The sequence below is a fragment of the Taudactylus pleione genome, unplaced genomic scaffold, assembly GCF_031769625.1.
Source record: "Taudactylus pleione unplaced genomic scaffold, aTauple2 ptg000017l, whole genome shotgun sequence".
Classification (NCBI taxonomy): Eukaryota; Metazoa; Chordata; class Amphibia; order Anura; family Myobatrachidae; genus Taudactylus; species Taudactylus pleione.
Window position 1 is genome coordinate 13,687,130 of NW_028284419.1, and position 24,876 is coordinate 13,712,005.

General features: G+C 42.4%; 1 protein-coding gene across 1 annotated transcript in view; it reads left to right on the plus strand.

Annotated features, from left to right (window-relative positions):
• The window catches only part of LOC148540817 (calcium-activated chloride channel regulator 1-like), a 125,620-nt gene that overhangs the window by 15,021 nt on the left and 85,723 nt on the right, over positions 1-24,876 (plus strand). Inside the window, exons 2-4 of the mRNA XM_088482194.1 lie at positions 950-1,090; positions 6,905-7,061; positions 14,638-14,746. Of these exons, the coding sequence (XP_088338320.1) occupies positions 950-1,090; positions 6,905-7,061; positions 14,638-14,746 (407 nt within the window). The remainder of the gene's footprint in view (positions 1-949; positions 1,091-6,904; positions 7,062-14,637; positions 14,747-24,876) is intronic.

The window sequence follows — 24,876 nt, forward strand, 5'->3', positions numbered from 1 at the left end:
GGGAACCCCTGAAGCAGTGGGTGTCATACACCTCCTGCTGCCTTTGTATATTTGCAAGGATGAAATTGCAATCTGCTTGCGTGCAGCTTTAATATTCCATCCTCTGCTGAATTAGCCCCACAAAACGCAGATACATGCAGGAGGTGTCTATTTCCTACAGACACTTCCTGTTGCATTTGCATTTTAGTTGGATGGTATTGCATAGCAGCTTTCCTGCGTGTGTGCAGTAATATCCATCTCTGATTTAGGCCCTGAAGTTATTCCAGCAGCTAATACTTTTAATTGAATCTACCCCTTAGTGTGTGTGGCTTTGAGTCCCACAAATCAAACTCTTTGAGCCAGGGAGGAACTGGGGTTGTACATCAACCCTGGCAGTCTGTCCTGTGCACGCGCACTCGCGAAGGGGCCTGGCCTTGCGGCATTCCTCCCCTCTTTCCGGCACACTGCTGCCGCCTCGGCGTGGGGTGGAGAGCTGGGCTACTTCTGACCTCCTAGAACTGGCCAGATGGCCAGTCCGGCCCTGCTATGAGCCAAATGTAATAAGGTGAGAGTTTAGAAAATGTGAGAGTTTTCTCACACTTTATAAACTCGGCCAGTATAATAGAGTCAGAGAAAATGCAATCTTGCATGTTTTTCAGCCCAAAAAAAATCTCACGATTTAAACTCTTATCCAGATGTTTTCCCGTTTTGAAATACAACTCGACCAATGTAATAATGTGACTACTGCTAAAGTCTCACATTTTCTAAACTCTCACCCTATTACATTTGGCCTTATATGGTTGAAGGCAAGGATATTTTATTACATTTTACTGACCTGACAGTCCATATATAATCACTGATCAAACTTCTTCCATTTGTTACATGTTTTCTCCTGAGAATGTTTGCCATAACAGGATATATAATAGGATCATCTATTACAGTACTATTTTGTTTTCAAATGTGTTTACAGAAAATGGTGACAGAAGCTTCTACCTACATGCTGCAAGCTACGGGAAACAGAGTTTTTATTAGAAGTGCAAAAATTTTAGTTCCCAAACACTGGACAAGCAGCAATATGTTTGAAAGGCCAAAGACAGAGTCCTATGATAAGGTAAGTTATTATTATTATTATTATTATTATTATTATTATTATCATTGTTTATTTATATGGTGCCACAAGTGTTCTGGAGCGCCTTACAAAGTGACTAACAATACAATGCAGAACAAGGACATGTATAATATACAAATATACCAAAATAAGCAACAGAGCATATCCAACCAAGTGTTAGGTGCCCTAGTGGGGAGTAAGAATTAGATGAAAATAAAGTAAGGAGAAGCACAAAAGTGTAGAGGTCCCTGCTCAGAAGAGCTTACTTTCTGAAGGGGGGGGGGGGCAGAACACAAGCGTGATATAGGGAGGAGGGAACATATAGCAGCAAGTTAGGATGAGAGCTGGAAGGCATTGATGAAGTAGTGGGTCTTGAGAGCCCATTTGAAGGATTGTAGAGAGGTGGAAGTTATATAAATATGGGTGTAATTATATAATTCAAAACTATTTAATCTATATAGAAAAGTAAGAATCCCAAAGTTCAAATAACAAGGGTGGTAAACAATGTTTAAATGTTGATACTAGAGGTAGTAGAATTACTAACAAAGACAAATACTCAGGAGTCAGAAGCAGGGCCCCAACTAGGGGGGTTGCTAAGGGGGCACATGCCCTGGGTGCTGGACTTGAGGGGTGCAGGGAAGAGCCCCGGGCTTCAGACCAAGTCTGGGGTTTCGGAAGAGGGGGGGACCCCTTTTTTGGGGGGTCCCCACCTCCCCTGAGATCCCCGGCTTGGCCTGACTGGCTTGGGGTGAGAATGCTTTGGCCATGGAAACTAGGTAATAGGGTCTCCTGGCTGTGGGATTTCACCCCGGTTGGTTTGGGTCCGGTACTAGTTTTAAATATAGGGGGACCCCTACGCATTTTTCCCCCTATATTTAAAACCAGCACTGGCCCTGCAGCCAGGTGCTGGTTCCTAAATTACGGGGAAACCCTACTCGTTTTTCAGTCTGGGGCTGGTTAGGCTTTTGGGGGGGACCCACGTAAAATTTTTTCCTAAAAATTAAAAAATAAACAAGCAGCCTGCACATATTTCACTGATATATGTAGGATGCTTGTTTGGGAGAGAAAGTCGGGCAGGGAATTTAGGGTTTCAACATGGACAGGATCGATCAAATACACCATCAACCAAAACGATCCTATCAAAACTGGGAGCTTGGTAAATTCCGGATTTTTAAAGGGAAAAAAACTGCAGTTTTTGATCGATCCTATCCGAATGGAAAAATGGGACAAATCGAGACTAACACGAATCTTACTAAATTTACCCTTAGGAGCGTGAATGCATCATAGTGTGTGTGTCCTTATCCCAGCGACTGTTTTTACAAGAAAAGACCATTTGTTATACCGAATGCAGTGGAGACACCTTGTTAATCACAGAAGGTTGGGAGACATTCTCACAGTCAACACATCCTTATTTGTGGCAACTACTCAGATGAATATGAAACTGCAATTCTTAGACATACAGTATGTGTGTGTTGCACTTCATCTTTGCCCCAATTCTGTTATAGGAATGTAACGTTCATGTGCACTACGTACCTATTAAATGCAAGGCAATTTTTTTTAAGAATACTTGGAGAAAAGCACTATATAAGTAAACTTTATTGTTATATTATTATTATTATTATTACTACTACTACTACTACTACTACTACAACAATTTGTTGCTTGTTATGTGCTTTTTGTTGATGTGTAGTTACATGGTTAAATGCTACATGCTGTCTCTTAACCTTGTGCTATTGTGCATGACTCCTCTGCCTCAATAAAATCACATGTCTGAGTCGCTAGACTTAAAGGTCAGACTGATTAGACTCCTGGTGCAATACTTGTTTACCTGGCTCTATAAAAACATCTGTATGTGCACAAGACTGTCACTGTGTTATTGGAGCCTCACAGTACTGTACAGTATGTGTCATGATCTGGTATAAGGAATGCCTCAGTTGGAGGACTAGGAGTCGGGGGGTTAGGGCAGCTAGGAAGCAACAGATGAGATGATAGTAATAATGTCCTCCTTAAAGGTCAAACCCAGTTGTTGGCTAGACCTAACCAGAGGCGCAGAGTCTAACCCACTTGGTGGTCTTCAACAGTGACTCCTCCTATTGGGATTTGGGTTTCGCCACACAGAGTGAGCAGGTCGCTGCCCTCTGGTTAGGTATCTGGGAGTGATGAAGACTGGAAACTGACACTATAAGTAAGATGACTAGGAGGCTGCATACACAGTGTAACGATATGGAATGTATACACAGAGAATGGCACTAGGAGTCAGTACACAAATGTTGTACTGAGTACATATGCTGGTGATCCAGTCACAGGATAGACACAGGAGAATGGCACTAGGGAGTCAGTATATGGATACTGCACTGAGCACACACACTGATAATCCAAATGCAGGATAGACACAGGAAATGACACTAGGAGTCAGTATATGGATGCTGTACTGAGGGCCTTATTCAGACTCGCTTGCAAGCGCTATGCGCTCGCAAGCGGGTCGATGGTGGGGCACTGCGCACGCACCGCGTGTGTGCAAGCCCTGTAGTGAGTGAGAAATTCACTCGCTCCAGGGCTTGCTACAAATGGGGCGGCTGTCGATGTTGATTGACAGATCGCCCTGTTTTGTAGGCGGGGAGGGTGGTGGCTGGACAAATGGAGGCGTTCCTGAAGGAATGCCTGCTGTTTGTGGGTGGCCCTACTGACATCACTCGTGATGTCAGTAGTGAGCTTCCTGCTCTATTAGAGCAGGAAGCTCGCTGTGGCTTGCGAGAACAAGACCCTACCACAAGGGTCTCGTTGCAAGCCCGATAGTCGAGATGGTCGCAGCCATCGTGACCATCACCTGGCCGCTCACAAAAGCTGTGGGTGGTCACCCACAGCTTAGTGAGTGCCCAGGAGGCCGGGTAAAAAAAAAAGCTGAAGTCTTAACCAGAGTTTCAGCACAGAGACTGGTGCTGAAATATTCACAGGAGAACCAGACGCTGATTAGTGCTGAAGTTGTTTAACTGAAGTTTCAGCACAGAGACAGGTGCTGAAATATTCACAGGAGAACCAGATGCTGTTTAAAGTCTTAACTGGAGTTTAGTACACAAACAAGTACAGAAGAAATCATTGGAGAAGTCACAGGGAATCCAGGCACAAGTATATAACTCTGGTAGGAAAGAATGTGGAACCTGTAAAGCTGCAACAGCTAGTAATCACAGTCACTGGAAAAGTGAAGTTGAACAGCAGCTTCCTGTTCCTGGAGTCAGACTAAATACCCTTAGGTAGTTGGTCATTGGATCAGAAGAACAGCTGTGTGACCATAGGACTACCATTGTAAGAGACTAGTCAGGTGATACAGACCAACATAGCTGCACCCATGCCCACCACCACGGGAGCGAGTACGCATACACAGAAGCCCTATCAGACCCCCGGAGAGAATACCCAGCCCACCACTTACCTCCAACCCCAGTGACTGAACACCTAGACTCAAGGACGCTGGTGCAGCGGGGAGTGTTGGCCAATCCCAGACTGCATCCTGATAGTATGGCTGAACAGTGCTTAGCCCAAGAGGGATTGAAATGTTGTCGTATTGACTGCTGTTTTTCTTCTATCATGTGTATCCCATTATTTTCAATAAAACCTATTCTGATTTGGAATCAAAGTGTGGACTCATCTGCTTGCTCACAAATGGTACGCACCTACCAATTTGTAGGCATCTGCCAATACTTTTAACAGTGGCTTGATATTGCAGTAATTATTTAGGGTATACCTTAGTGTGGTAAAAGAAAAATACTGTATGTAGAATACATTTTGCTCCATTAATGGCATGTAAAATTACTGTACAAGTTGTGTAAGATGCAATGAGAATGGATGATTATCATTGCCCTTAACAATATTGCGGACATGTTCGCAATATTGTTAAGGGCAATGATAATCATCTGTTCTCATTACCTTTTAAAGAGAAACATGACCAATCAGTCAAAGGGTTAAAAAGTTTTTTTGGAATAGCCTGGATAAAAAACAATTGGAGAACCAGAGATAGAGACATCAGATTGGCAAAAACAGAGATGAAGTACATTTATGATCTTAATACTTTAAAACCTAAAGGTCTCAACCTCGATTTTGAGGTTAAATGGTTTTTGTAATATTTTTTTAATATTGTTCTAATATCTGTTCTTTAGATCATTGCAGTTTTTATGTATATGTATATTTTTTTATGTATATTCATTGTAATAAGATGTTACTCGGGTAACTTCATACATTGCATTCAGCGTAGGTGGAATGCATTGTTTGCGTTCCACACTATTTCCTGGTTGTCAATATGCCTGGGAGGGTCCGATCATGTGACTCAGACTTCACACGTGGGGACGGCGTCCAGAGTGGATACCGTGACGGCGCATGTCTGTAGCCCGAAGTCGAGCTCCTGCAATGTTATAGCAGGTGATTAATACCACCTGTAGCCCTCATGGAGCGGGCGTCTTCCGGGTCTCTTGACCTGAGCACGTGTCTCATTATTACCATCACCCATTGGCTTATGTGTTATGGTTGCCATGCAACCAGGGCTTAATAAGCCTTCACTATGCATAGAGGGGCTGTTTCATCACAAGCCTAACAGCGGAGCTGACATTTATGCATGGTGAATTATAAGAAGTGGTGAGTCACCTTGACTATTTATTCTGGTATATGTAGACAACTTTAACCAGTTTGATACCAAAGGTTTTTTAATTACCTGGATATTAGAAAGTTTTTTTCTTGTTTTAGTTTATTGAAAATTTACACTCCACTTGACAAAGACGCCGCAGTGCATCGAAATGCGTAGAAAGGAGTGTTTTACATTGGGGTTTGGTTGCAGCCAGTACATCCATATTATACTGAACATACCCGGGTATCATCTTCAGTAACCTACATCTATATGGTACAGCTGTCTACTTACCTCTGTTTTTACATTTTTGTTTTGATTAAATTTACCTGTGGATTACACTACAAGTGTCATTTCTTTTTAATTTTTTATTGAGAACAAATGGATTTCATTTATCATCTCTATCTCGATGGTCGTATGAGGACCTAAAGAAACTGCTATATGCTTTACACCAGTTGATTAGAAGTAAGCATACGTGTAAGAATTTTATACATCTGATACTCTCATGAGTTTGGTGCTTTTGGGATTTGAAGATTTTCTTTGGAGCCTTTCTGAAGCGTCACCCTGGTGGAGAGGATCCTTTGTTATCAAATTTCCATTTCTCAGCAGCGCTTTATTGATTGAACTTTTTTACCATTGCCTTTATTGTACTATTGTGTTATTTTTTGTTTTTTCTATTTGCATATGAGAACGGCTCCATCATTGGAGGAAAAAAGACCACCATATATCATCTTAGTTGAACAAGTTTGGAGCGCAAGTGAGGTTGTTTTGTTTCTTTCTTTTTTCTTATATCTGTAGATGATGGTCGTTGATATACACTGAACAACAATAATCTTTTAGGCAGCCGCGGGTCTGGTTGGCCGGGGGCGGTTCGGGGATGGGTCCACCCCCTTCCCATGGCTGCTGCTGCATGTGTACGGGCAGTTTGCAGACCACCCGTACACACTTGCCGATGAACAGATATGTCTGCAGATATATCTGTCCATTGGCTGTGCAGCACAGTCAATGCCATATGTTTGTGTACGACGTCATTCACAGACATACCGCTGGTACACACTGGCCGGCGGGCAGCAAATATATTGGCAGATCAATTGATCGGCCAATATATCTGTCAGTGTGTATGCAGCTTAAGGGCTCCAGCTGATGTGTACACTGGAATTTGCAGTCAGGGAGAAATGACTTACTGGTTTGCTTTTTTTTCCCCTTAGGCTGATGTTATCATTGCTGAGCCTTCAATTCACAGAGTTGACAGAGATTCCCCATACACTTTGCAATATGGTGGCTGTGGAGAAAAGGGAAAATACATACATCTGACACCAAATCTCATACTTAATGACATCTTGCTGAGCGTATTTGGACCCAGAGGTAAGGTGTGTATATATATCTGTGTGTGTATATATATATATATATATATATATAGATAGATAGATAGATAGATAGATAGATAGATAGATAGATAGATAGATAAAATAGTGTAAGTGATGCACAAAGCTCATGCAATATAAACAAAGATCATGCACTATAAATAAAGATAAGATAAAAAAGTGAATAATTATACACATACAAGTATGGATACTCCCTTTTTAAGGTGGCTGCCAATCCTTCCAAAGGATGATCTATTCAAACAATCATTTAAAGATTTAGGAAAATAGTGAAGGAACGGCGCCTTCAGTGTACCAGTTCTTTTTAGATATTTAGCAACAACACTGTTCATATAGAGTCCATATAATCTTTATCCTGACGAGATCTCTGTGTATAATGTCCCAGGTGTATATCTCATAAAAAGAAGAGAATAATAACCAACATACAGTAGTGTAACCTGATATAAAGTGTTAATATAGGATATGAGACTGTGCTGATTGCACAGACTAGAAATGGTGTCAGAGAAAATGAAAACCAGCAATCACCAGCACCCAAATAACTGTAAGCCTCGTACCGGATAACACTTTTTCATACAGCAATGTAATTAGGGTCTCTTCTCCTTAAGCACCAATCCGCTCCAAGGTAGATATGTAGATATAAAAGAGAGAGCCTCCAGGTCATGTGATACGTTTTTTAACATACACAATGTGTCAAGAATATAGAACTGTGCTGATTATACAGAGTTATACCAAAATAGAAATGGTGTCAGTGGTCCAACATGTTGAGTGGGAGATTGGACCACCTGTAAATTACCTCCACAACACTTTGGACAGATAAGCTTACTTTTAATATCTATATTGTACGAGTCTTTTTTGTATTTTTAATTAAATATTGTGTATGTAAAAAATGTATCACACGATCTGGAGGCTCTCTCTTTTATATTTACATATCTATCTTGGAGCTGACTTATGTTTAAGGAGAAGAGATCTTGTTTACATTGCTGTATGAAAAGTGTCATCTGGTACGAGGCTTACATTTATTTGGGTGTTGGTGATTGCTATTTTCTCTGACACCATTTCTATTTTGGTATAACTCTGTTTAATCAGCACAGTTCTATATTCTTGACACACATATACAATACCTAAAAAACGTATCACATGATTTGGAGGCTCTCTCTTTTATATTTACATATTTACCTTGGAGCGGATTGGTGCTTAAGGAGAAGAGACCCTAATTACATTGCTGTATGAAAAAGTGTTATCCGGTACGAGGCTTACATTTATTTGGGTGCTGGTGATTGCTGGTTTTCATTTTCTCTGACACCATTTCTACTCTGTGCAATCAGCACAGTCTCATATCTTCTATTAAGACTTTATATCAGGTTACACTATGTTGGTTTTTATTCTCTTCTTTTTTTGAGATATACACCTGGGACATTATACACGGAGATCCCGTCAGGATAAAGATTATATGGACTCTATATGAATAGTGTTGTTGCTACATATCTAAAAGCAACTGGTACACTTGTTATTTTCCTATATATATATATATATATATATATATATATATATATATATTGTGACAGGTATGGCATGCTTTCACATGAAGTTAATGTGGAGCAGCAGGGTTTGTGCAGAGATGAAGCACTAAACAGCATGGTAATGAGATCCAGTCTAGGTTTTCCTGTGATCACTTGTAACCCACAAGCAAGGCTAATTAGCAGCACCTGTTATCTGTCTTTAAAGTTGAGTCAGTGCAAATCCACAATGATCCTGACGGTGAATTATTCACCCAGGTCATAGGCCTCGGGGGTGACTAGTGTCAGGGATCCTGGACTTGAAGGTCCACTAAAAGAACTGTGTTGTTGTATGGAAGATTCTGTGTACCTGCAGTAACATCTTGCCTGTGAATGCTGCACTGACCTGTAGATCTGCCTGTGGTGAGAAAATAAACTTCTGTTGGCTTTTACTCCGGTCTATGTGATTCTTGTCACAATATATATATATGTATATATAGCGATCCCTCTGGCGGCACTCCAGATAAAAAACTTCAGACAAGCAGAGCTGTACTTAGCAACGTTTCATCGCCTTTAATAAGTGCTTTTGTCAAGCTTACAAATTATCCGGAGAGCCGCCAGAGGGATCGCTATGTGACAGTGTACTTTAGGTCATCAGGCTCATTGAGGAGGGCACCCGGTGAAGTATATACATTTACCATTGAGTGCCGGATTGTGGTTGGATATATGTATATATATATATATATATATATACACATATATATACCCAGACAGCAGTGCGGCACTTAGGCTTCATATGAATGACTCAAGTATGGTGAGAGTTTCAACGTTTCAATTTATGAGGTAAATTGTCTTCAGGATACAACAACATACAAAATTACTGACCTTTATATAGACCCGCCACCATCACCAAGTGACTGATCCACAGACCACGTTGTTCGATCGGTGCTCACACCAATGACGTCATCAGCGGCTGCCAGTGACGCATCTGCATGTCCCCGGACAGCGCACACCACGTGCTCAAACAAAACAAACAGTTACCTAGCAACAGATTATACACATATTAATGTTACTCTTTACTCTATCTCTACTATCTTAAAGGCGTCCGATCACAAATGTGTTGCAGTAAACAAACAAGTAGATCTATGATTCGATCAGAGATTATTATTCATTGCTATGTCAAGTCATTTGGCTTGGAGGGATCATATATATCAAACCATATAACTGTGTTAAGCGTCACCAAGATTAAATAAATTCCATAGCAAATCTAATTAATAGCCTGCTATATCACCAGTTTGGATAAGATACCACAAGATCTGAAATGCCACATTAATATAATTACATTGAACTACATTAAATAAAATAAAATACTAGGTATTCGAACACACATAGGTATAGAAAATGGGGAACACCCTAGTCTATCTAAAGGGACCTCTAGTCTAAACCCTTGGGTGTTACTCCCCTATAAATAGAAATCCTACAAAAAACATGATAATGGCAGATTCTCATTAAGCCCTTTGGGGGCTATAACATCCAATCTAAATATCCACTCCGCCTCGCGTTTAAGCAGTGTTTTATCCCGGTCCCCACCACGATTTAATGGGGGCACATGGTCAATCATTCTATATCGCAACGTTGTTAAAGGATGGTTACACTCAAAGAAGTGGTGAGCTACAGGTTGCTCACTGCATTTCTTCATTAAGGCTGTTTTAATGGAGGAGCGGTGAACCACCATTCTTTCCTTAAATTTCCTTTAGGTCTTTCCCACATAGGATAAGCTGCAAGGGCAAATGATTTGATAAATAACATAACTGCTAATATATATATACAGTACATCAATCATGTAATTAGATTAATTTAAAAGAAATTTACAATTTCCAAAGATGACTCACAAATCACATTTGAAACCACAATTTAACAGATATAATATGGAAGCCTAAATCTGAGCTATCAGTCTATCAAAACAGCAGAAATGGGTAATGTATGTGCAAATGTTTCCGGGACAGGCTGCCGAAGCTGCGCTGAGCTGAGGAGCTCACAGCGGCCCCATCCCCAGTGCGCAGCACCTCATAAAATACTTTTTTTATCCTAATAGGACATGGCCATTCCTCCTGCGATTAGGCCATGCCACCTTTCCTGGGCCTGGCACAGCCCCCCCACTCCCTTATGACCCTCCCATACTCAGCTTACACATACCTCGGTGATCGGTGCTCCAGTGATGTCCTCTGTGGCTCCGGTCAGCTGGTCTCCTGGCTCCTGCACTGTGTCCCTGGTCTGCTGCTCTATGCAGTGCAAGAGCCCGGAAACCAGTTGACCGGAACCCCAGAGGCCATCACTGGAGCACCAATCACCGATCCTTGGATGCAGGTAAGTATTTTTTTTAAGTTTGTTTTTTTTTGCAGTGATCATCAGCTTGTGGTCTCTTTAGACCACAAAGCTGATCACAGGGGGCTGGCTCCCGATTCTGCAGTGCCTGTCAGAGCAGAGTAGGAGTCTGGGAACTGGGGGAAACCCTGAAAAACGCCATCTCCAGTTGGTGTTATTATCACAGGACTTCCCCCGGTATTTTTTCACATTAGTTATTTTTAATAAATCTGGGCAGCTCACATCCCCCATTATAAGTATGGGAAATGCCATCTGCTTACTAAAAATATGTGATAATTAGGGGTTGGTGTAGAATTTAGCAAATTCTACTCCAGTTAAATTCATGTGATACTAAAATAATATGAAAATGGTGTGAAAACACCTGTTTTCACATTCTTTTTGTAAAAATAATGTTAATAAAAAGGTCCCTATATTCTCATCTGCTGGGTTTAAGAAAAAAAAATTAATAGTTCTACCACTGGGGGGAATTCGATTCAGTGCAATGCTGAATAGCCCCAGAAGGGAGTTCCCGGAACTATTCAATTGAGCATGCCATTTGGTCCGACTAAACTATTTCTTCTCGCACTCTCCTGAGGGTGCAAGGAGAAATCCAACTAAAGTGCCGCCCGCGTGGCTTTTTGCCTGCTTAGCGTGGTGTTAACAGCCTCACGGCTTGCACTTTAGTCTGAGAATGTCGGTTCTCGCGACTAAACACCCAGGTTAAGTCACAAGAACCGTCATTCTCCGACATAACAGCTTCCCATCAAAGTAAGCAGCGCGGTGAATTGAAAAGCTCCAGAAAAAACCTCTGGATAAAAGAAAATAAGTAGCAATAAATCCATTTCAAACCATCATGCAATTCAACTAATGGTGCACATGGTACAACTTGAACAACCATATATATCGTTGATAGATTTCCCTCCAACTTTCTGTAGTGCAGGGCAAACGATTTTGGTTGTACACGCTGATAGATATCTATGATAGATATTTCAGTGAAGCTATCTTTTTACAGGCAAATCTTTACAAAATCGTTCAAGTTGGCCTGCATGCATGAAAGGCCATAAATATCGTTATCGTTCATGTGGGAACACATATCGTTGGTAGTTGGTTGATTGATCACTGCATATAAATGAATGATATGAAAGATTTATTGTTGAACGATATCGTTCAGGAAAATCATCCTGTGTGTGTATGCAGCTTAACATTTGACAAAAGCAGATGCTACAAAAGGCTAATTAGCAATGTAAACTGCATGTTTTAGAATTTAGCCCCATAGGTTCACATCATCCTCAGATGGCATAAACCACTTTAAGCATATGGAGGTAATCTCCCGAATCTGACACAGACACAAGCACACTGTCATATCCTCCAGAGGAGTCTTTCAGAAATTTGGCAGGGATGCAACTCACAGGGACAGCTGTTAGAGCTACTGCTGTCTCTGCGAGTTAACTATAGTAAATGCCGAGATATTTTCATTCAAAATGAAAATATCCGTTGTGATAGTGACCATTAATAATCTTGTTCCACCTTTCAGACATGTAGGCATATTTATCATTACTTTTTCAATATAAATAATATGAAAACCAAAGTTTTCCCACTAATATCATGTATTTTAAGTATCTTCATCTTTGGGTGGGACAGTCCTGCTCTTCTGTGTCCCACAGGTGAGGAGAGTTGGGGGGGCACTCTTTCCACAGCGTGTAAATAGCATCTACACAGTGTGAAGGAGAGCCTGGGGGCAGCCCAGCATCTCCGGGAATGCCATGCATGCCCCCATAGTAATGAAAAGGGGGGCTATACCCCTTCCCCATGAGGCCACTCCTTTTCCGGGAGGTTTGGCTTAGCCGTTCACTGGACCTGGACCCTTCTACTATAGTTAGATCTATGGGGGACCTGTAGAAACTTTGCTATGGGGCCCCCATAGCTCAAGCTACGCTCCTGTCCCTGCGAGTCATCATCGCACAATTCTCACTGTATTTTTAGTAAAAAATATAGTGACAGTGCATCCATGAATGCGCTTTCCCCTCCTCCCCCCGGGATTGGCACCCGTCTCACCGCTGACACTTACAGGGGTATTCAATTTGGGCGAAAAGTTGGAGCGATGACGTCATTTTTGCCAATTTCAATTATCCCCGTATCCAATTTCAAAGACTTTTCGCAGGTTCGAAAAGTCTTTGAAAAAAAATGGGGATAACTTTTCACCACTGAATAGATGGCGAAAAAAAGTGCAGAATTGGGGTTTAGGAGTGCAGGCTTAAAAAAATAGCCTGCAACCCTGGGAATGTCATTTAAAAATAAACTGTGTCAACAAAAGTAAAAAAAAAAAATTAGGGTCACCCCAAAAAAATAATTTAAAAATTGGAGTGAAAAAAAAAAAATTATGGAAAAAAGTGTTTAAAAATAGGGAAATAGGTTCAGGACTATTCTGTAAGTATGCGACAGATGTTTACTAGGATAGATTATTAGCGGCAGGTGCATTTTTGCAGAATTTTTTAAAAATTACTTTAGGGACATAAAAATATGCTAGTACCCATTTTCATGTACCCCAAATTTGATGGGACCACTTAAAAAAATAAAAAAAATAACCTAAGTGCTCTTCTGCATCACTTCTTCAATGTCGGCATAAAAACATCTGCCGCGGCTATTTAAAACCCTGACTTTCATTTGCAGGCTAAAATGGGGGTACCCATAGTGATCCCCATGTTTTGACAGCTTTAGGGGGTCCTACAATTTATTCCAGGTAAATCCCGTTTTTTTCCGCCAATCCTATTTCGCCGGCTCCCGTTTTCGTAGCTTTTTAATTGAATACGGGGATAAAGCGGGCTCACGCCCGATACTTTATCCCAGGAAAATCAGCGATGTGGAGCAAAAAGTCCAGCACAGACTTTTCGCTCCAAACTGAATACCCCTGTAAGTTGTGGTATCGGTGTTCTCTTACCTCCAGTCAGCTAATCTCTGGGGCTCCAGGTCTGAGATGCTGGTTTACAGCACAGCTGACCAGGGTCACAGTGAAGAACCCCCAGTGACAAGCAGACCAGATGAGAGAGCTCACCGGATCACAGATCGGTGGACCCCCGCCTGCAGGTAAGTGGGGGTTTTTTTTTACTTTTTATTTTTTTATTGCAGTGATCAGCTTGTGGTCTATTTAGACCACAAAGCTGATCACAGGGGGCCGGATCCCGGCTCTGCTCTGCCTGTCAGAGCAGGAGTCCAGGTACTGGGGGGAATCCTGCTTAAGGCCATCTTCAGATGGCGATGTTATAGCAGGGCTCCCACCTGGTATTTTTTTAAAATTGCCTCTTTGTAAACTTCAAGCAGATCGCATTTCCCATTACAAGTATAGGAAATGCGATCTGCTTGCTAAAGAAATGAGAATTAAAGGGCTTGGAGTAGTTTTTCATGAAAACTACTACAATTGCCCTTTAATACATTTCATTGAAACTAAAATATTTGAAAAGGGTGTGAAAACACCCTTTTTCACATTATTTTATAAAAAAAAATTGATTACTAGAGCTGTAAGAATTGTGTCATAAGTACAGATGGTGTGCTGCTCTGTATGTAACCATGAAAATGTATCTTCTGTGAATAGCAAAATGCTAACGTATGGCAAATACAAGGCAATCATAAGATGCAATATTGAGACATGAAATAATTGTTTATATGAATTGATGTTCTCGTAAATGTTATTTCTATTTGCAGGAAGAGTGTTTGTCCATGAATGGGCTCACCTGAGATGGGGAGTTTTTGATGAATACAATGAAGAGATTCCCTTCTACCATAGTAAAGTAGGCAAAGTGGAGGCAACCAGGTAATTCTGAGATCTGTGAAACTTATATTCAATGTCTCCTGTACAATCAATCACAATACTGAGGAGCTATAGTATACATGCTTAGTTTTTTTAGATACTACGGAGCATATCTAATTAGGCACAGTATTTACTGCATGGGGCAAAGCTCCGGGTTTAACACCTGGAGCTATTCAATTATTCTCCATTTTCCTGCACAGTAAACTCTCAGGTAACGTGAGGTAACCAGTAGATTCAGTATAAAATGATGGTATCTATGGGTTTCCCCGCTCGTTAAAACCCAGAGGGATTTAACGATCTCCTGAGGCTCTGAGTAAAAGTACACCCAATGGGGATTAACGCGAGGGTATGCAGAACCTAATTGAATAGGCCCGAGTACATACCTACAGGAAAAGGGTTCAGATCTGACACTTCCGCCTCATCATGCTTAGGGATGTGGCAGAGGCGTCACTTATCTCGGTGACACCCAGTGCTGCTGGTCGGAGTTCTTCTGCACGCCGTAGGCGTGTGTGAAAGGGGGCATGGCTTCACAGAAAGACCGTTGCTTCGCGTATGTGTGCCAATCTTGGGGCCATTCCCACCACCAGTTCTTGGCACACAGTGAGCTTACCCAGCGCTCCAGCAGCTGCTGGGGCAGCCCACAGTCTCTCCCCTGCCTCTCTCCAATTTCTGGCTTGTCGGTGACACCATCCAACGGGGTGACACCGAAATAGCAGAGCAGCTCTGATATTTTGATGTCACCCGGTGCGTCCTTCTGACAAAAGTGGGAGGTAAGATGTGGGAGATGGTCTAACATAGGCCAATTACAGTAAGGATATGTTCACATAATTGATTATAAAAGGCTCTTTACATTACTGAATGAATGTTACATACCGTGGTGATACAAATATATGAATATTGTAACACTGGTGGAATTTGAAGTTAATTTATAGATATAAAATCAAATAACTCACTAACTCATCAATGCCCAGCCCAAACCCCTGGACCTAGAGACATGAAAATCGAGGACTATGGCCCTCATTCAGAGGCGGTCGCAAGAAGCGAATGCTCTCTCTGAATGATGGCGGGCACTTCTTTTTTTTTTGTGCGGCCTCCTGTCGCAAGCTAAGCTGTGGGTTACCACCCACGGCTTAGCAAGCGACCAGGGTGATGGTCGAGCGTGGCCAAGACCATTGCGACCATCGGGGCTTGTGACCAGACCCTAAGGTTGGGTCTGGGCACTCGCAAGCCCCAGGGAGCTTCGTGCTCTGATCGAGCAGGAAGCTCCCCACTGACATCACTGATAATGTCAGTGCAGCCGCCCACAAAACGGTAGGCGTTCCTTAAGGAACGCCTCCGTTTTGGAAACCACCCCCGCGGCCCGCCTACAAAACGGGGTGAGCTGTTGATCAACATCGACAGCTACACCCTTTTGTAGCGAGCTCCGGAGTGAGAGAGTTTCTCTATCGCTTCGGGGCTTGCGCACGCGCAGTGTGGCCGCTACCCATCGACCCGGTTGCGAGCACATCGGTGCTTGCGACCGAGTCTGAGGACCTCATCCAGAGTCGGTCATGAGCGCTGATGTGCTCGTAACCGACTCGATGGTTTGGCCTGCGCACGCGCAGCGGCCGAACTGTGCGTGTGCAAGCCCCGGAGCAACAGATAAACTCTGTCGCTCCGGAGCTCATTACCAAAGTGGCGGCTGTCGATGTTGATCGACAGGTGCCCCCGTTTGGTAGGCGGGCCGGGGGGGTGGTTTACAGAACGGAGGCATTCCTTTACAAACGCCTACCGTTATGTGGGCGGCCGCACTGACATCATCAGTGATGTCAGTGGGGAGCTTCCTGCTGAAACACAGCAGGAAGCTCCCTGGGGCTTAAGGTTGACGAGACCCTACCTTAGGGTCTCGTCGTAAGCCCCGATGGTCGCGATGGTCTTGACCATCGCGACCATCTCCCTTAGCGGTCATTAGAGCTGTGGGTGTTAACCCACAGCCTAACGACCGAAATGGAGGCGGCCATTCAGGATGCAAGTGGCCGCCCTGTTTCTGAGCGACCACTTGCATCCTACGACCGCCTCTGAATGAGGCCCTGAATAAGACCCTATATTCCGTGCAAGATGTAGTTGCCCACTAAGAAAGGATTTTTTGAAATTCGACTCCCAAGGGGGTGAAAAGAGCTAAAATGTTTCCTCCCCCTGTGCAATGTCTTTTCTTGTTGTGACTGCAGCACAGTTCATATCCAAACACCAACTGTCATCCCAAGTGCTGCTAAACATCATTGGCAGTTGGTGTGGCTCCCCTATTTGAATAGTGAGGGAAGGAAATGTATTACTACAGAGGTGACAGAGAAAAATGTATTAGTATACAGGTGAAGGAGGGGAATGTCAAATGTGTTACTACGGGGTGAAGGAAGGGGAATGTGTTACTACAGGGGTGAGTGTGGGAAATTAGTTACTACAGAGGTGAGGAAGGGGAATGTGTTATTCCAGAGGTGAGAGAGGGGAATAAGTTACTACAGGTGTGAGTGAGGGTAATGTGTTACTACAGGTGTGGGGGGGATTGTATTTCTACACAGGTGAGGGAGGGGAATGTCGAATGTGTTACAACTAGGGATGTGCAGGCTCGGTTCTACTCGATTCCGTTCGGTTTTTTTTACCGAATCTTATTGGCTATCCAAAACTCGTGACAGCTGAAACCCAATAAGATTCGGGAAAAAAATCCGAATGGAACCGAGTAGAACCGAGTCTGCACATCCCTAGTTACAACACGTGCGAGGGAGGGAAAGGTGAAGGATTAATGTTTTATTGGAGTAGTGACATGGAAATGGAAACAGTAAATATCTAAGGTCTACACAGGTGAAACCGAGTACATCAACTAGTATAGTATAATGAGAAACAGAATTAAGGCAAACATCAACATATAAACCAAACATGTAACCCTCTGTTAGCAGATTAATCTATCAGAATCGTAGACAGTGATGAATATTATTTTTTAAACAAGTTTTTATTAAACTTTTTTTAAACAACAAACAAGTCTTAAGAAAGATCATTACATCATCCAATGATAACAGTGATAACAATAGTAAAGCAGAGTGTGGAAGTACAGTAATGATACTGTAAGACAATCTTGATTATTCACTGTACTAAAGGCCTAATATGAACATTATCTATTCGGGAACAATAGACAGATACGGAAAACCAAAATAGAAATAACTGTAAACATAATGGAAAAAGGAGGAAGGGTAGAAATCAGGGAGGGGGAGAAGGGGAGTAGGTTCCCAAGGGACTGAGCAGTTGGCTATACAAGATCACAAGAAAAGTCTCCAAAGGATAGTCACAACATCATATGCTCTGTAAAATATAACTAATCTAATTGAATCAGTAAGTCATTCGTAAGCAGTAGTGTAATACAATGTGGAGAGTGTTGATGAAGCTCTCCCAGAAGTCAAAGAAAGTTGCAGCTTTATCCTCATTATGTAGAGAGGCCTCAAGCCAATCCAGTTGGATGAGATAAAACAAGTTGTGTTTAAATAAAGTTATTGTGTGAGGACTGTGCTGTAAAATAATTTTTTTTGTAGCTGCAGTGGTAATCATGATAGTTTTTTACTCCCTTTGGTGAATTTAGCTTTAGAATTTGAGGCTCCCTAGATTGTCCATTTTGGTGAGAGGGAAAGATATTTCAAAAGATGCGTAGTGCAATTTATTTCCTGGACCCAACATTTTTTTAATTGGTGGGCAGTCCCAGAGACAATGATAAAGAGAAGCCTTACAACAAGAACATTTTGAACAAGCAGTTTGAGGTCTAAGACCAATTTGATAACTTCTGGAGGGGAAGAGGTAGCCCCAAAAATATAATCTAAAATGCATTTTCCTATTCATGGTAGAAGGCAATGCTTTATTAGTGTAAAGTAATGTGGATATGAAAGAATCCTGGAAGCATAATATTGTGCATGTAAGAATGCTAAATTATAACCCGTAAAAAAATGAGAACTTGAACAGGCAGTTGAATAGTGAAGTGGTTTCCTACATGTAACATCTCATGGATATACTGTATGTAATACCATTCCTAGCCCACCTAGTAAAAAGGAATGCCACAATATCATGTTGAAAGGGAAAGGGAGAAAGAAGGAGTAATAACTATTTAGATTCCATTTTTGTCCTATGCTTTTCCACACAGACCAAGTGGACAATAATAAAGGGTTGTCAAGGATATCTTGGGGGAGATATAAGTCCGTGTTAGGTATAAATAGCTGCTCTAATTGGGTATTAGTGTACAGTATGTGTCAGGTTTGTGTATCTAGAATTTATAAATACCTACAGATGACAGCTTGGGTATACACTGTAATTTACCATCCGTGAAATTAACTCCGCCCTAGATCTTTGCAGGATAACCATACTTAGTTTTGTTATTCATTATTCCAAAAAAAATTAGCAAAATGTTTCGAGAAGTTTTCTTTTATCAGAATTAATCAATATTAAGGGCAAGACCTGAAGTGGGTAAAGGATTCTTGGAAAGGTACCTGTAATAATTTTTAAGATCCATCCCCCCCCCCAAAAAAAAAAGAGAGGAAGGTGACATCAGCTCTTAAATTCCTCTAGAGAGCGCAATATAAGCTTTTATACATTAAGTCCATAAAGGTATATTCCCAGGTGTTTAATATCGTGTCTCGCCTATCTGAAGCCAATGCCTCACCCCCAGGGAAAAAATACAGTGACAAGGTGCCGGCGCATGCGCCGACCGGAAACCGCTACTCCCCTGCATGATCGTGACCCCCCTGTGACTGCCCCCCCCCCAACCCCCATCACCTTCGGGTCACAGTGCAGGATGGGAGACCAGCTGACCAGAGCCACGGAGGACATCACCGGGGCACCGATCACCGGTCATGGACTCAGATACTTTTTTTTTTTGCAGTGATCAGCTTGTGATCTATTTAGACCATACAGCTGATCACTGGGGCCAGCTCTGGGCTCTGCTCTGCCTGTTATTATTACTATTATATTATCACAGGGCTTCCCCCGGTATTTTTTCACAATTTATTTTTAGTAAATCTCAGGCAGATTGCATTTCCCATTACAATTATGGGAAATGCAATCTGATTGCTAAAACTATATGATAATTAGGGCTTGGCGTAGAATTTTAAGAATTATTTTCCAATTGTGCGTTAGTAAATTTAGATGAAACTAAAGAAAAGGGTGTGAAAACTCCCTTTTTCACATTATTTTAGTAAACATAATGTTAATAAATAGAGCCCTATTTTTAAGGACAAGCTGCAACTTATGTTGCAATAGTAGCTAGACACTGGAATTGAATGTTACAAATGATCTGCCACCAACACTATAAACAGGATTATTAACTCTCATAAATATTATTGGTTATTAGTGTGTTTCTTAGGAATTCCTGTCACGTATTATAGGAATATTTTCTCACCCTACCTTAGTGAATATAATGTAATGTTTGTAGGGCTATATGGATATCCATAGTAATCAATATTCTTGAATGAAGTAGTTAAATTAAATAAGATAATACAAGTTATATTTTATTCACCTTTTGTGACCAAGTGCACCTTCATACTATATCTTTCTTTGTGAAGTCTATTTAGTTGGTAGCACCTCCTTGTATGTAAATTTACATTATTTCTGTAATATTAAGGAGACGGTCACACACTGGTCCGGTTTCATCCTCATTCAAAAGAAGAAAAAGAGTCATAAAACTGTTCAGATATAGGGGTCTATTTACTAAGCTGTGTTAGGAGATAAAGTGAACAGTGATAAGGTACCAGCCAATCAGCTCCTAACTACCATGTCACAGGCTGTGTTTGATAAATGGCAGTTAGGAGCTGATTGGCTGGTACTTTATCACTGTTCACTTTATCTCCTAACACAGCTTAGTAAATAGACCCCATAGTCTTATAAGATGTATCTCTAGTACCAGTAAAGGGATTAGTTATGGACATAATATAATACTTTCTACTATGTTGTTTAGTGATGGAAGCCAACATCTTCCCTGAGTAATTACCCCAACCGTAGAATTTATTTTTAGTATAGACTACTAACACATTACACTTCGCTGTGCTTGTTCCAACAAAAATGTTTAGAGAAGTTGTTTATGACTAGTATATAGGGTCATATTATTGGGGGATGGATTGGTCACAAAGGTGTCATAGGAAGAGACCATCTGATCAAGAAAAAAATTAAACTTAGAATTATTGTAAGAGGTGGTCCAACCATGCATGACCACTTTTGATGTCTCCCAAAACAGTATAGGCGTATCCCAATACTCCATTTGTATTTGTTATGCAAGTTAAAACAACATTGTGGGACAAATAAGAGGGGTAGAATCAAAAGTGGTTGGAACTTCTAGGTGAAATTTGCAGATCTAACTGTATGGGAGCATGATCAGAAATTAAAATAGGACTGATGGAGGTGCAACAGATCCCAGGAAAGACTATTTGCAGCAAGGAAATAGTTAATCCATGAGAACATTTGATGTACCTTGATATATTCACGGCTATTGCCATGTGTAAGCCTCCAAGGGACAATCATACCCATCCTATTTTTTAGGAGGTGCATCCCAGCCAGGGCATGCGGCACAGAACATGAGGAAGTAGAGCGATCCAGAATGGGATGATCCACCACATTAAAGTTTCCCCCAATTATTAGGTTTGGAGTGTCTGACTCTATTAGTAGATGTGATATGTTCCATAAAAGGGGTAGTTGGGGATATTGGGAGCATAAGTAAATCCCCCCTCCTTGAATAGTAAGATGTAATAAAATATATCTACTTTCTGGGTTGAATATTATTGTTTCGATATCCTAGCGTCTGCTATAGATTGCAGATTACATAACAACTGAAAGATTGTAGATAACAAATATGAGAATGTTGGGTGAGGACATGGCGTGAGCCCTGCCAAACCTTAGCACTGAGTGGCATAGTTTGATGATGCAATTGCCTCATTATTGTCACTGCCACTCGGTGTATTACTGAGGAGGACAGGACTTAATTTCATACAGTAACTGAGCCACTCACTTGACAAGTCATTCCCTGCCCACCTTTTCTTTCCTGTCTCACCTCCACATCTCCTAGAAGTGAAGAAGAAAGATTAGGCACACATAGGGAGACCATATGTAGTGGCCAAACCCATTGAAACAATTTAAATAAAATGAATTAATAAGCCTCTGACATGACTCGGAAAAATACTGTATAGCACAACACTGGTGTAATCACTATTTGGTAATCATAAAGGTAGTAGAATGGGTTTTATTTCACAAGTATTATAAATGCTAGTCAGGATCAACATTAAACATCAGTGGATGAGTCCCTTATTCTGAGTTGCACCCTGGAAAAATGTAGAATTATTGTAACTACTTTAATGGATGGCAAAACTTACATGCACTGACGCACACAGGGAGGGTTTCTAAGTATCTGCTAGATTGATAACCCGCAGAGGCAGCTCCTTTTTTTTGTTAGTTTGTTATGTTTTGAGACAGAGAGCCGGACGCTATTTGCGCTTGCTCATTCAGAAAAAGGGGCTGGCTATTTAAATTGAGCGCTCGCTCTTTGCGGTCTGTTGATGCCTCTATGTCTGAGCGAGCATCCAAAACATGCGCTCGCTATTTTGTAAAGACGCCCCTTGGCCATTCGCATCATATGTCATCTCCGGTATTTATTAGATTAATCGAGTACATCGAAAGGCGTATGAACTGCTCGCTATTCTTGTGGTAGCATTTTCCTAGCGCAATCATGCGAGCAGTTCAGGCTAAAAGACAACCAAGTGACGTGGTCGTTGACGCTGTTTTGTTATGCACACCCTTAAAATGCCCGCTTTGACCGTTTGGCACGCCTGCGTTTGGATATCCACTCCCCGTTTTCAAGCACCATCCCCTGTTACCACCCACAAACGCCTCATCTTGTCACTCAAATCAGCAGGCATTCACTGTTTTGCGAGCACACGATTTCCGACTGCACTGACTGGTTGGCGCATGCGCATTACAACCCATACGCATGCGCAGATGTGCGAACATCGCTCGGAGCGAACGAGCGGACGCTTACGAGCGGCTCTGAATCAGGCCCAGAGACCTCTGTTTCCGTCTACACTCCTTTTCTGCCACTCAGGTCCGAATAGCTCGATATCGGACCTGCCACAGCACCTCATGATGTAATGTGTCCAGAAATGGCCAAGGGGTCGCATGCCGCAGCTGTCATGTACAGCAGCTTCTCAGAGTGGCCTTTGCAGAGAGTGGCATCCTGCAGTCACAGTAGCTCCGGTGACAGCAGGTAATGGCTGCAGGTTCACAAAAGTGTTTTGTTTTTTTACAAATAATAATTTAAAAAGCCCGGAAAATTTTTAAGGGGGTGTTATCATATCTGCATCCATCCATGTTTCTCAAATAGATATAATGCACATATATGAAACTCCCTCCCTACAGATCCTGCATTTGCCCCTGAGATGGATGGGTCTGCATCCATCCAGCTGTTTATCACTATTCTGAGAGGCATTCCCAACAAATTGGCACGTTGTTACTACAGCTGTGCCCTTGAGAATGGAAAGTTACACTGAGAACAGGACATTCTGTAAAACGATCACATTGTTGTTATGCATCTGAGGCAAAAGGTGGACATACTGTAGGGCCTGATTCAGAGGTGGAAGCTAATGTATGGGCAAAAGTGATTTTGTACAGAGTCGCAGTGTTGGTAATATGCAAATGGTAGTTTCAGCTTACCCCTTGTGTTCTAGCATGCACTAGACAGTATAGGACCTGAGACGCCCTCTTTTAATGCCCGTGGAAAGTACAAATCCACTGGTGGTTCCAAACAATGTACCATCAGTGCACCATTGTGCTCACTATCGATACTTGAACCAGTGTATGACTGGCGCAGCGTTGCCTTCTGAAATTCTTCTAAACATGGCTTCTGTGTTTGGGAATGCAGCAACGTTCACTGACACGCCCATGACATGGTTGACGACTTTCTGGCTGCCCCTTCCGGGAGGGAACAGCCAGATCGGCAGGACATGGGGCTGTGGCTGGCACAAGAAGGCATGGTCGGATGGATGATGGTAATTTGTGTGTGGGATGGGGCGGGGCCACACAATTGCGTAATTGGCCCTAACCTCGCTGAACAATGCCGACATTACAGGCATTGTGAAGCGGGTGGCGGGGCCAAAATGATGCAATTCAGCATGAATTGCATCACTGCCCCTCTTTCCGGGGGGCCGGGAGTGGCACACGATTTTCGGGAGGCTCCCGGCCAAATCGGGAGGGTAGGCAAGTGTGACCCATGACCCTCCCAGAATATGCTCATGATATAGCCTTTTTCTTCTTCAGGGTCCATAGGTATCCACAGGGATACCTTGGGCTTTAAGTGGAGGTTAGGACCAAACACCAGACAGTTAAAGCTGTCGACTTCCAGTATGCCCCCATACCCCGCCCCTAAGCCAGAGGCTGCTTTAGGCAGCCCATAAGCTTTTATTTATTTGATTTGTTAGATTTTACCACTGAGTGTTCAGCATCAGACTGTCCACGATACGTCTGTGATGACACTCTATCACCCCTCCGGGCGTTGCAACTCCAGTTCAGTCTGGTACTCTCGAGGGGCTCCCAGGGACCTTGCTAGCTGGCCCCGCAGAATGCCGTGGGCAGCACACCGTGGCACCTCGGCTGAACAGCTTTGTAAGGCGGCCACGTGGTCTTCTGTCCATACTTTTCTTAGGTTCTATGCCTTTGATACATTTGCCTCTCAGGATGCTTCATTTGAGCACCAGATACTCCTATCATCTCAGGAGCATCCCCGTCCTTGACTACTGCTTAGAGACATCCCCAAGGTATCCCTGTGGATCCATATGGACCCTGAAGAAGAAAATGAGTTATGGTAAAACTTACCTTCATTAACTGTCTTTATTCAAAGTCCATAGGGTCCACAAGGTGCCCGCCCTGGCGCCCCTGGCTTCTCTGGGTTGGCTTTTCTGGTCATGTCTCCCTTGTCTGAGAGTGTGTTTCTTCTGTGTACCAGTCTTCCTTCTCTCCTGTCCTCCTCCTGCCATTGGCTTGCTAACTAACTGAAGGGCCTCTGGTCTGGGGGTGGAGTATGTAGGAATGGACCAGTGCATCCTGGGAGTTGACAGCTTTAACTGCCTGGTGTCTGGTCCTAACCTCCA